At 36.5% G+C, this 12724-nt stretch overlaps 1 protein-coding gene across 1 annotated transcript in view; it reads left to right on the top strand.

Annotated features, from left to right (window-relative positions):
* FILIP1 (filamin A interacting protein 1) overlaps positions 1–12381 on the top strand; it is a 173250-nt gene extending 160869 nt beyond the window's left edge. The window contains exon 7 of the mRNA XM_011232635.3: positions 8129–12381. Within this exon, the coding sequence (XP_011230937.1) occupies positions 8129–8169 (41 nt within the window). The 3' untranslated portion in view covers positions 8170–12381. The remainder of the gene's footprint in view (positions 1–8128) is intronic.
* Positions 12382–12724: the final 343 nt, after the last annotated feature.

Raw genomic sequence — 12724 nt, 5'->3', positions numbered from 1 at the left:
GGCTACATGAACTCTGGAAATAGATCAAGGGAAGTGAGATGGAGAATCTTACAGTAAGGGGTGCAAATATTTTTATTCCCCTGCATTCATTCTATGCTGCCCATCCATATGCTTAGGTCTAGAATTGCTTAGGTCAGTTTTGTTTTGTTTTGTTTCCTGGAAAAATAAACCCTGGGTCTCTGGTAAGGGTGACTAAGACATCTAATCTTTTTTGGTTTTCCTTTGACCTCTCTGACCGCTCCACCTGGGTTTCCCTTGGTGACTCCTTATTTTATGCATACAATCTAAGGGTCACTGTTCCCCTCATCTCTGCCAGTTAGCTACACTACATACTCCTTCTGGCTATTTTATGTACTCCCATGGCTTCAATTATCTCCCATATGTTGATGGCTACCAACCCTCTATCTCCAAATGCATATCCAACTTTGTGCTGTATATCTTCAACTTAACTTGTCTAAAAGCAATTCTCAACACCTCCTCCACCCCTTGTCAATTCTCCTCCTCCTCCTACTATTCTGCATCTCAGCAGGGGTATCCTGATCCACCCAATCACCCAAGCAAGAAGCCTGGTAGCCATTCGCCTCCTCCCTCACCCATCAAGTTGACTCATCGAACAAGTCTCATAGTCTAACCCCCGAACGCCTTTATCAGCTGAACCCACAACTCCATTTCCCTTGCTACTGCCTGAGTTGGGGTTTTAATTACTTCTCATCTGGATTACTCAATATGCCCCTTAACTGGTCTCATGATCTCTAGCCTCAAAACTCTCAGATTCATTTTTCATTTTGTTTTCCAAAGTTCAAGTTGATCATATCACTCCTCTATTTGAAAACCCTCCAAAGGCTCATTACCTACAGAACACAGCGCCAACTCCTCCATACAGCCCTTGAGGCTCTCTGAAACTGGGCTCTCTCCCTCCCTGCTCTTTGAGCATCCCCCCTCTTCCCTTTTCCTTGCGTGGATTCCTGCCCCCCAGGTGGACTGAATGGCTTGCATACCAGGCCAGGCCACCTTTCCTTTACTTGTTCACTTTGTCCCTTCTTCCTACTTTTCCTTCTGGTGGTTGTGTCTGTCTCTGTTCAAAATTTCTTTTAAAAACTTTGCCTCTACTAGAGATACAAGCCATTATTTCAGAATCTAACCTGGGGTTTAAAGCCTGGCTGCTGCTGTAAAAAACTTGGCGCTTACTGTAGAGAAAGAAAACCAGAAGTTGAAAGATGGCTGGAAGCTGGAGAAGAGAGAGGTGTTCTCATTCCTTGCTTCCTCCCTTTATCTGCAACACAAACCTGTGAGAATGATGTGGAGGGTCCTGACAAATCATGCGTGGGAACATGGAAATAAAGAGATGGTAAAATTAGAGGAAATTCACGTACTGCCATTCCGAATAGTGTAAGTTACATCTTTCCCTTCAAAGGCACCATAGGCCCATAATGGGTGCAGAACAGCCAGGGGTCCTGGACTGGTGGTTGTCATCTCTGAAGCCATCACACATGTGGAGAAGTAGGGGGAACTGAGAGCTTTCTGTGACATACAAATGTACTTATGAATTGTTCTTTCCTCACCCTCTCTAACTCCCCCAGAGGAACATGAAAGACACTTCTGGAAAGAGAAAATTTCAAGTGATTTGTCATGCTCTTCAAGTTCATGAAGGACCTTCTAAAATAGGTCAGGGGGTGCCTGGGTGGCTTAGTCAGTTAAATGTCTGTCTCCTGGTTTTGGCTCAAGTTGTGATCTCAGGGTCATGGGATCAAGCCCTGCATTGGGCTCCATGCTCAGTGTGGAGTCTGCTTGAGATTCTCTCTCTCTGCAACCCCCCCCCCACTGCTCACACGTACTCTCTCTCTCTTTCAAATAAATAAAATCTTTAAAAAAAAAAAAAAAGGTCAGGAGAGGCTCTTGTTTTAAAAAACCAAACACCACCACCAATAAGCAGGATTCAGATTTAGGATAGATATTAAGGTGATATCCAGAGAAAGTGGATTGCTGAACAATGGACTAGATACCTGAGCTAGAACTGAAAACCAGGAGACCAGAGGAAAGTTGTGTGATCTTTGGCAAATTGCCTTACTTTGGCTTATGGTTTAGCATTTAGCTATAACCTTTTATGATTCTGGCATTCCTCCTTATAGCCATAATATGATAGGCTTCACTATTTAGCAAGCAACTTAAAGCATTCTATAACACTTTTCCTAAGAACTAGTAAATAATTGCTTATCTGGTAAATGTAGTTTTGACCTCTCTCTGTGTGCTATTGTCATGTATGTATGATGGTCAGAATTGCAAAATCAAGGGCTGGTAACAGCTGAACCAGACTTTTAGAGGTCAAGAAGATAAGTATCTCTATTATTAAAGATGAAAACAAAACCAAGACCAAGAACAACAACAACGAAAAAAACCAAAAACAAAAAAACCCAAGGCTTAGAGATGTCTAACCATCTTACTAATGATGATGCCAGGTTTCAGTACATTATTCATTATTTCATGTGATGAAACGACTGCAGGTGAGCAAAGTATGTATTCATATATAGACTAAAATGCCCACACTCACTGGGCCAAAATAATACTGCCAAAGGATTTTGAGATATTAAGATATGTACATAGAAACCATATGTGTCAAAGTTTTCATAACGGTACTTTGAGGAATATTGTTGTCCTTATCTAAAAAGACAAGGCCCTTCCCAACTTTCACATACAATGTTATTTTCCATGTGATTCTGTGGCCAGCCATAGAATGAGATCAACCCTAGGCATTTAACATCTGTGTCCAAAAGGATAGAACCTAAGCATTTTCCACCATTGAGTTCCTACTTATAGTTAATGTTGTATGTGGGATAATTAGTTCCAATTTGCTTGTATCTGGAAACAGTAAACTATTTGAGAGATAAGGATTAGCTTGCCTAAAAAAGAAGTTACTAGTCATAACTGATTATTGGTAATTCCTGCAACCTGGAGAGGTAAGGGGATGATTTGGGCTGATGATGGAGTGGGAAATATTTTGGAAGGAAGCAAATAAACTATTAGAAGGTTGAGAAAGCCCAAGAGAGTGTATATCATCTGGCTCAAAAGTTTCCTGAAGCAAATGACAGAACTGATTAGCGGAAGTATTTTTAATTAGCTGAGCTGAATCCAAAAGAGGGAATACAAGTCCAAGTCAACAGAGGAAGTTTATTGGACTTCCTATTTAAAACAGATGTTTTATCAGGACTCTGATTAATTTCTGAATGTGATAATAACAGGACTGAATACTAAAGCAGTTTATTAAAATGAGAACCTTAGAAGTAAACAATATCTAGGCATTCCTACTTCTTTCTAAAAGGTCTAGGACATTTTTGCAGGTGAGTAAATCACTCTGTGGACAACATATTAAAGCTGGGGTTTAGTAGCTAGTGGAGAGGAAGAATAGCACAGCCCTAAGCCCGTGCACAGCCTTTCAGGCAGAGCCCATAGGGAGTAGGGAGCCGTGGAACACGGGAAGCAGGTCACAAGCCAGCCAAACTGATGCAAAATCCAAGAGGAAATGTTTTCTGTAGTAATTTGGTATGCAGTTTCCTGTGGATGAAGCAGCCCTCCTTCGTGGAGGCAAAGTCCTACTATAAATTGAACTTCTTAGTCTTTGGTGTGTGAACTTAAAGGCTGTCTATTAAAGTGATCTTGTCTCATTTACTAGAATAGATTTTTTAAATTCAGAGCTCAAACGTCCCCTCACAGAGAGTTTGGCAAAGTATAAACATATGTATTGCTTGGGAAGAAGACACTGACTTTCCAGGGAGTACATCTTTCCTACTCCACAGCCAGGGAGCCCTCCTGGGAGGAATCAGACTCAAAATTTGTTGCCATGTTGCCACACTCTAGCATTTGAGAGTCTCCCCCAAATTTCTCCCCAGATCCCAGCTATGTGCATATACAACTTTGGATCTCAAGTCATCTGGCTGGCCAGTAGTTTTGGGTTACCACCCAAGGAGGATGAATAGTAAGGTCAGAAGTCAAGTATAATTAGGAATTGATGATATGTTAAATTTCCTTTCTAATAGCTGGTGTACAAAAGAATGAATTTCCATTATCTAATAGCTGGTGTACAAAAGAATGAATTCATATTATTGTGAAACATCATTTCACAATAATATCATAATCACAAATAATGTATTAATATGTTACCCAAAGTTTCTTAAAGAGAAAACATCAAGATAACACTTGAGAGGAACATACAGAGGAAAGTGTAAGTACTTTTGGTAAACTGTTAATTTCAAAAATACATAAAAATCCAATGTTCCTGTGTGTGTGTATGCTGATTAAGATTTAGATATTTTTTTCCTTTTTCCAATTAGGAAGAAGGAAATGAAGTTCTTAAATATTTGCACATCAGAGGGCCCTAAATTTAAGTGCTTTGCTATTTTGAGTTTGCTGATAGAGGTGTTAAATTAACTATGGCCTTTGGTCTCAACCTGCTGTTATATACTCTACAAATTACTAATGTCAGAAAAATGGTAACTGCAGAAAGAGAAAAGTTATTACAGAATTATACCTGATTTTACTCAGGTTACTTTAGAGGCCCCAAATGACCTATATTTGGGTCTTGTTCTGAGATAAAATGAGGACAGAGCAAGAAATGGAATAAGATTTGCTCACTGACTTTGTAACTTCAGTAAAATTTATAACATTATTTTATTGTATTAAACCATAAAGAAAAGCCAGGGAGAAACTTGGAAACTCTGCCCTTTTTAAAAAAACTTAACTAATGGCATAATCCCTGAAGCTTTTTTTTTTTTTTTTTTTCAGCAACCAAGGACTCTGTATGCAATAGATAGTTTTGCTGTGTAATGAGTCACCTCAAAATCTAACGGCTTAAAGCAACATTTTTTATCTCACAATTTTGTGTATTGGCAGGGTGATTTTTTTTCTCAGTGTACAGATTGGGGAAAACATAGATAATAAGCAAGCATAGATTTAATAAATCTGTTTAATAGTTTCAATTAAAACAGATCTTCTATCATATAGATCTCTTCTCACTATCTCTGGAAACAAGATGAACTATGTATCCATGTTTATAAAACAAAATAACTTGGATTAATTGTATTCCTTTAAATAAAGTTTATGTATATAAATATGAAATGCCCTCTTTTTAAAAAGATTTATTTATTTATTTAAGAGAGAGAGAACACACAGAGGGAGAGAGAGAAGGAGAAGCAGACTCCCCGCTGAGCAGGGAGCCCAATGCAGGGCTGTATCCCAGGACCCTGGGATCATGACCTGAGCTGAAGGCAGACGCTTAACCAACTGAGCCACCCAGGCGTCCCTGAAATACCCCCTTTTATTATTAAAGTAGAATAAAATAAACTGTTAGCATTGTCAAGTATTTTTGAGACAATGTTTTTCATAATGCAATCTGATTAGGGGCACATGGGTGGTTCAGTCAGTTAAGCATCTGACTTCGGCTCAGGTCATGATCTCAAGGTCCTGGAATCCAGCCCTCAGTGGGGCTCTGCGCTTAGCGGAGAGTCTGCTTGTCCCTCTCCCTCGCCCCAGCTCGTGTTCTCTCTCTCTCTCTCAAATAATAAAATCTTTTAAAAAATTTTAGGAAATAATGCAATCTGATTAATAGCATTAATATACATATACATATATATGTATATATGTATCATGTAGGATCACAAGTTTGCTAATTTGTGTATAATATAATAATAAGAAGAAGAATGGTTCAGACAAGATATTGTTTCTTCTGTGTATGGACCCAATTACTGAAAATTCTGAATTCTGAAAATTCTAATTCTGAAAAGCTATTATGATAATGAGGATGGCAACATGTTAAGATTAAGGCAACTCTAGGAATTTAGAGGTTTGCACACTCAAGGAAAGAATGGTAACACAAAATGTTAGCATTTGCAAGTCACTTTAGAGATGATATCTAATATCCTCATTTTGTGGTGAGGAAACAAATGCATGCCCATTCTGAATTACATCTAGGATAAGAACAATTCTGGATTTCACTCCTTTTTTTTTCTTTCTTTTTTTTCCCTGTAGCCAGCATAGGGCTTGAACTCACAACTCTGAGATCAAGAGTCAGACACCTAACTAACCCAGGCACCCCAGGAATTCACTCTTTTAAATTTAAGTTCTCTATGCTTTCTTAAGAGAGGAAAATGGGGAAGATACTTTAATTCTATTAGGGAGATTGAGATCTATGTCTTTTGACTCTTTGAAAACTATTACTGAAATTTTAAGAAAGAAAGTGTTGAGTGGGAAATGGCATTTGAATCTTAGATCCTGATTTTTAACTACATAATATTTTAATTAGTGTTTTTAGTTTTTATCTGAAGATTTTGGTGGATTTTTAGGCATTGAAAAAATTTAGGGCTATAATTTTCCAATGAGAAAAATGAGATGATTTTTAAGGGTTTTTAGTATTGTCAAAAATCATATGTATATCTTAGAAGCATTACAAAACTTTCATAGCTAAGTTTTATTAAGTATATAAACCTTTATGTATTTCATTTTACTTTGCTTGGCTGTCTTATCCCAGATTCAAATCAAAAGGTCGAAGGAAGGAATGGAAATATCGCCACCTAGTGGTCCGCATGAACTGAAGTAAAGTTAATAAAACCAAATTAAGAAACTGACAGGATCATCCACTTGATTAGCGCAAATCTATAGGTCTATGACATAATATGTTTTAATTAATGTTTATTTAGATGTTAACTACTTAAGTAAAAGTAAAATGTAAATATTAATTATTTGAAATTAAAGTGAAAATAATAGGTGGAAATTTCCGCAGGTTATTGATAAACCCTGACATTAGTTTCTACACTTACAACACTGCCATATATTGTTGAGGAGGTAGTATGTTTTTCAGGTGAAGAAACCATTTGAAGCTTAGTTATTTCTTTGCTCTGTTCTTTATAATCTCAACAATGGCAGGACTCTTTCTCATTTTGGTCACATATGTAGTTCCATGCCTAGCACAGTGATGGGCATGTAGGAGAGCCACAATAAGTAGTCCTTGAATAAGAGACTGAAAAAAAAATGATACATTTTCATGAAGGCATAAAGGTTAAGGTAAAAGCAAAATCAATCAAATAAATATAAATATCACACACCCATAACATGGCCGGTACTATTTCACTTTTTTTTTTTTTTACTTTAGTAAGAATGAATTTAGATTTAAAAGCATATGCATAAGGGGTGCCTGGTGGTTCAGTCAGTTAAGCGTCTGCCTTCGGCTCAGGTCATGATCCCAGGGTGCTGGGATCGAGCCCCACATTGGGCTCCTTGCCCAGCAGGGAACCTGCATCTCCCTCTCCCTTTGCCCCTCCATCCTGCTTGTGCTCTCTCTTGTTCATCTCAAGTAAATAAACTATTTTTTTAAAAAGGCATATACATAATTTTGCAAAAAGAAGCAGTCCAAGACAAATGTGAGTCATCTGTTTAGTGACTTCTTAAGAATAATGAATATTTCCTTGTTAAAACTTAAACCACACACCTAAAAAAAGAAATTAAAAATATGTGAATATTGCTCAGATTAGAAAGAGTATGGCTGGAAGAATAGAGTTACTTCTAGAAAATAGTCTGGTTTCCCAGTATGGGGCTTACATGTAGAAATTAATGTCTTTGTGTTCAGTTCTTTCCTTGGGTAAAATCCACCTAATATTATTAGAATATTAAACAGTGTTTAAAAGATTTTAAGAATTTTGGAGGTAAAGCACATATGCCAATATAAAGAAATTACCCAAGAATAATAAGGAACTGCAGGGGGAGCTATTGGGCTCATGTACTTGTTTCTGTTCTGTTGTTTAACGTCCGCAGTCTTTNTCAGGCTCCTCTGCTATGAGTCTGCTTCTTCCTCTCCCACTCCCCCTGCTTGTGTTCCCTCTCTCGCTGGCTGTCTCTATCTCTGTCGAATAAAAAAATCTTTAAAAAAAAAAATAAATAAATAAATAAAGCACATATGCCAATATAAAGAAATTACCCAAGAATAATAAGGAACTGCAGGGGGAGCTATTGGGCTCATGTACTTGTTTCTGTTCTGTTGTTTAACGTCCGCAGTCTTTCAGTGAAATGATGTGGTATTGACCCTCACATAAACTACTGATTTTTCAGTTTAATTGAAAATGCTGTATCTTTCTTTTCTTTATAGAAAGCATCGTCATTCACCAGTTACGTATGAACTCCAGATGAGATGGTAAACCAAGCACATACTGGGTGTGTGTACTTCCTCTGAACCCCTGTTGAATGAGTAGTGTTTCTACAGTCCTCCATCATCACTAAGGTCCTCCATGCTACTGATCACTACTGGAAATAATTTTCTACTTCCAGTGATTTTTTTTTTTTTTGAGGATATAATAATGTAAAAGTTGAAAGTGGCGTTGCTGATAATATGGAAAATAGGTAGCAAGAGCAATTCAATCTTCGTGTCAAAATAAATTTCCTTTTGCAAAGCTTTCAGGTCCATGGGCACATGCTATGTAATTTATTTTTATAATACACTTTGTAATGTGATTTTTTTCCTGAAGTGTTTCCATTTTCGTAGTCTCTGGCACATGTATCTGTAGAGCACACTGTCAGTTCTTCAGAGTATCGGTACTGGTGCATTCAAAATGGCAGCCTATCATTATTGTCTTTCATCACTTTTATATTTCTGAAGGAAAAGAAAGTACAACACCCTATATATTTCAGGGTAGGTTCAAGAGATAAAACAGAAGCAGGAGATTCTAGAAGAGGTTTTATTATTGCTTGTACAATGCTGTGATTCTGATCATGGTTCAACAGTAATAAGTAACGTTGATTTAAGAGTTTAATTTTAATTATGTAAAGCCAGTTTTAAAAGTTGCCCTGTCTAGTGTTCTGTGCCAAAACCCCTGATAAATTGAATTTCATACGAAACAAATTAATAAAAGAAGTTATATACGTTTAACCAGTAAGAGTTATGGGAATAGCTCTGACTGAGAGTTCAATTGTATTTCTGTGTGCATTATTTGCTTATATGTATGAGACTTATAATAAGGACTGTGATATCAAGATATTTCTCACAATCTGTCCAAATGAAAGCTCAAAAAATAAAAACTGACCTAGGTAATATCTGCATCTTTCAAAAAAAATGGTAAGAAATTCCATGACAGATAACATTTGTTTTCCTTGATAGGATTTGGATAGATTTTCAAAAAGGCGTGTAGGTTGCAGAATATATCCTCTAAAGATAAAAGCATAACATGCATTACTCAAATCTCAATGTCAGAGCTGCTGTTGAATTTAGGTTTATATGAAAATGTGCATCTAAAGTTTACTTGAAACCCCAGTAATACAGGTTTTTAAAAAGACTTTGCTAATGTGCACATGTTTTCAATAAGGTCTTTAAAAAGATAACTTTAAAGATAAACGAAGAGTTGACGTATCAGTTTCTGAATGCAGAAATCATACATGATGGAACTTTACCGAGATTAAAGAAAATGCTTCTGAGTGTCACACGGGTAACTAAAAACCATGCAAGTAACACTATTGGCCCATTTCTCCAGTTGACAGTTTGTTTCCAGGTTACAAATGCATAGAAGCGAGTCTACACTGAGTCTTTGAAATAGAAAAATTAATTGGATTTCCTCCCCTATGTAATTTTGGAAGGTTTTAAGTTATACTTTGTGGAATTAGCAATCACATTTGGTAGATGTTATAAATAATATAACTATTTTATGGAAAATTAGTTCGATTTTTGTTAAGTAAAAGAAATACAGTAGGCTTGTCCTAGCTTGAATGATTGTCAATGTATCACGTATCCTTCAGGGCTTTTGATTAATGATTAAGAAAATTAGAGTGTGTATGTGTGAAGATTTAAAACATTGTTGCTATGAGTTTTGTTTTCTGAAAATGTTTCTGAACCGTAATGACATTTTCAAGTAGAAAAAGGGTTTTTATCTTATCTTTTTTTGACACACAGTTAAGTTCCCTATTTGCCAACTTTTATACTTCTGATGGCAAAATATTCTGATAGATCACAAATTAGCATTTGAATCAAATAGCTTTTTCTCAACTTGTGGGAATTTCATTACATGAATAGTGAAAAGGCTAGAGGATAAGACTTCTTGACTTTAAGATATTGCAAGTGATTTGTGTCTATTTGGATCTGTAGTTTTTATTTCTCTTGAATTTCTAATGAAATTTGGTACTTGCGACGCAGAGTAAGGACGGTGGTACAATCTGAGTCACTTAGATGGATGCTGAGCCTTTTTCTGCTCGTGCTGGGATTAAGTCCTCTGTTTGAACCCAAATGGAATCTGAGTGACAGATGTGTAAAATTAATAAAGAATAAAAAAGTAATTGTTCTGAAATAAAAGAATATTAAAAATTAGCAGAAAGGAGAAAACACCAAATAGTTTTATCCTTATCTAATGAATTAAACAAACAAGATCATAGACAGTCTTATCCCACTATCCACATCCAACGGAGAAAACTGCCTCCATGTGCAATCCTGGCACCATCCTAGACTCACATGATTTCTGTATCTTTTAAGTAAATCTCCAATCATCAATATGAAAGGGAATCAGTTTTGAATGGAATAATTATATTTTCTGAAATGATTCCAATTTAAGGTACAACAATTGAACTAATCCATTGTTTTACCTCTTTCTTTTTGATAAGAGAGTATTTTCTGAGGTATCTTCTGCAGGGACTTTTTTCAAGCATTTCATAAAATATTAAGGTTTGATGAAGATAGTGGATACATTTTCCAGATGTTAGATCTTCACGAAATGTGAAGAATTAATTGTCTCTTAGGGCAACCATAAAAAAAAAATTCATGATGTGAAGTATCTAGCTTAAGCATTAAAAAAGACACCAGCACTATTGAAATAATTCACATGTTCTAGAAATCAGTGGCAGAGCAAGAGTAAATGTTGGATCAAACAATGTAATATGTTTTTGTCCCTTCTCTTTATGCTGTGGTTGAATTTTCCTGGAAATGAATAAAAAACATAGCAAAAGTTGGGCGTGTTCATGAATTTGATGAGCAACGATTCCAAAAATAACAAAAATGCAAAATGGAAGTTAAAGAAAACACCACCACCACAAGTGGCACCTGAAGCATGTATCCCCCTTCAGACTCCAGTGCTATCCCCCCGCTAAAAATACTAATTAGAAGGCAAAGAGGAAAAACAATAAGAGCTATTGTAATAAATTCATAAAAATTGGGAGAGTTTCATGGAATTAACTTTGCTTAGTGAACACTATTATTTTATTGTCTTAGGTTTTCAGCATTTACTCCATAACTATATGATAACAACTGTGTTTGTTACATAGGGAAAATGCAAAATGCTGTAGATTAGTAAGTTCGAATAGAAATGTTTATTGGCGTCATGATATAATACACTTATTTTTTGGTGTTTTTTTTCATTTATGTTATTTGGGTAATTTTACCTTAACATTCACACATTTCATTATTTTTAACAGTGCAGATTGTATTTATTTAGATTTTGTTTTAAAGACATCGGATGTCAGGTTCTCCAAAGTAAGAGGCTTACAGTGCGATCAAGATATTCTTAAAAGTCTTGCAGTTGAACGGATTTTCAAAAGCAAAAGAGTGCATTGAAAAATTTTGGAGTTACATTGTATTTTCACAGCATTCTCAATTTTGTCTCCTTTAAGTTTTATTAAGTACATGAAAAGTTAATTATTTTTCATTACAGCCAAGTGAATTTATGGGTATCTACTTGTCTTTTATATGAATGTAATATCTTCCTTTCAGTTCTTCACAGGTTATTGAAATCATTTAGCCAATTAAGACAGTCTCTTTGTGTTATTCCCAAAGTCAACCATGTTTATCAAAATCTCACTACAGAGTGAGAAAAGTAACAATTGTGATATAAAAACATCGTGCAATATTCTTTTTTGAGTTGGAACATAATATTCATAAAATTAAAATCATTTAAAATGAGCCTTCAACCTTCACCTTTTTATTTAAAATCATTTGCCTTTAGTTTTCACCTCTGCATTTCCTATTTTCTTAAAAATATGGCGTTTTTCACTGTGAATAAGCAGCAATGGTACAGCAGATCTGCCAAAATGAGAGACTTTCCCCGAGTTACAGCATAGTCCGATTCTTCAGTAGCATGGACACTGCTATGCACCAAGAGATAGAGCTGGTTATAGAGTGTCCCTCAGCCCTTTATCTCCACCAAATGCACTGTCAGTCGATATTCAGATAGTACTTTACTGCTTTCTGCTGTCAGGCTAAAGGTAGGTTACTGAGCAGAACAAAGGCTCCCGAGGTTTTTGCCAGCAGGCCACAGCCCAGCTTCGAGAGAGCCTGCTGGGTAATGCTTTCAGCAAAGTGGGATGGGGGTGACCGTGGGACTATTCTTTGACCCCTTTTATTTATCAGCTTTGTGCCAGAGTTGGTGGTCCATAGCCAATCCCTACTTATCTCTGCCTTTTTTGGGACAAAGGAATGGCTGTTTGTTGTTTAAAGATCTGCATATCAAAAAAGCAGGCAAGCAAGTAGTCTAAACAAAGATGCTTTCTATGGGGAAGCTGCAGATGTTAGGGGTCTTGCCCACAAGGCAGTAACGAGGCCTCTTTTTGGAGGAGCAGAGCCCCTCGGGTGCACATGGTTTAAGAGCACTGGCCAAAAGTCACTGTTTGTTTCATGACTTCCCAGGAAAAGGAAGGTCTTGGGCTTTCTATATTTGCTCAAATGCATTTGTTCCCCTTGAGCCCTGGGCTAGAGTCACGTTTAATGAGCACCAGG

The sequence above is a fragment of the Ailuropoda melanoleuca genome, chromosome 19 (assembly GCF_002007445.2).
Source record: "Ailuropoda melanoleuca isolate Jingjing chromosome 19, ASM200744v2, whole genome shotgun sequence".
Lineage (NCBI taxonomy): Eukaryota > Metazoa > Chordata > Mammalia > Carnivora > Ursidae > Ailuropoda > Ailuropoda melanoleuca.
The sequence above is the reverse complement of the archived record's forward strand: the minus strand, read 5'-3'. Positions and strand labels throughout refer to the sequence as shown.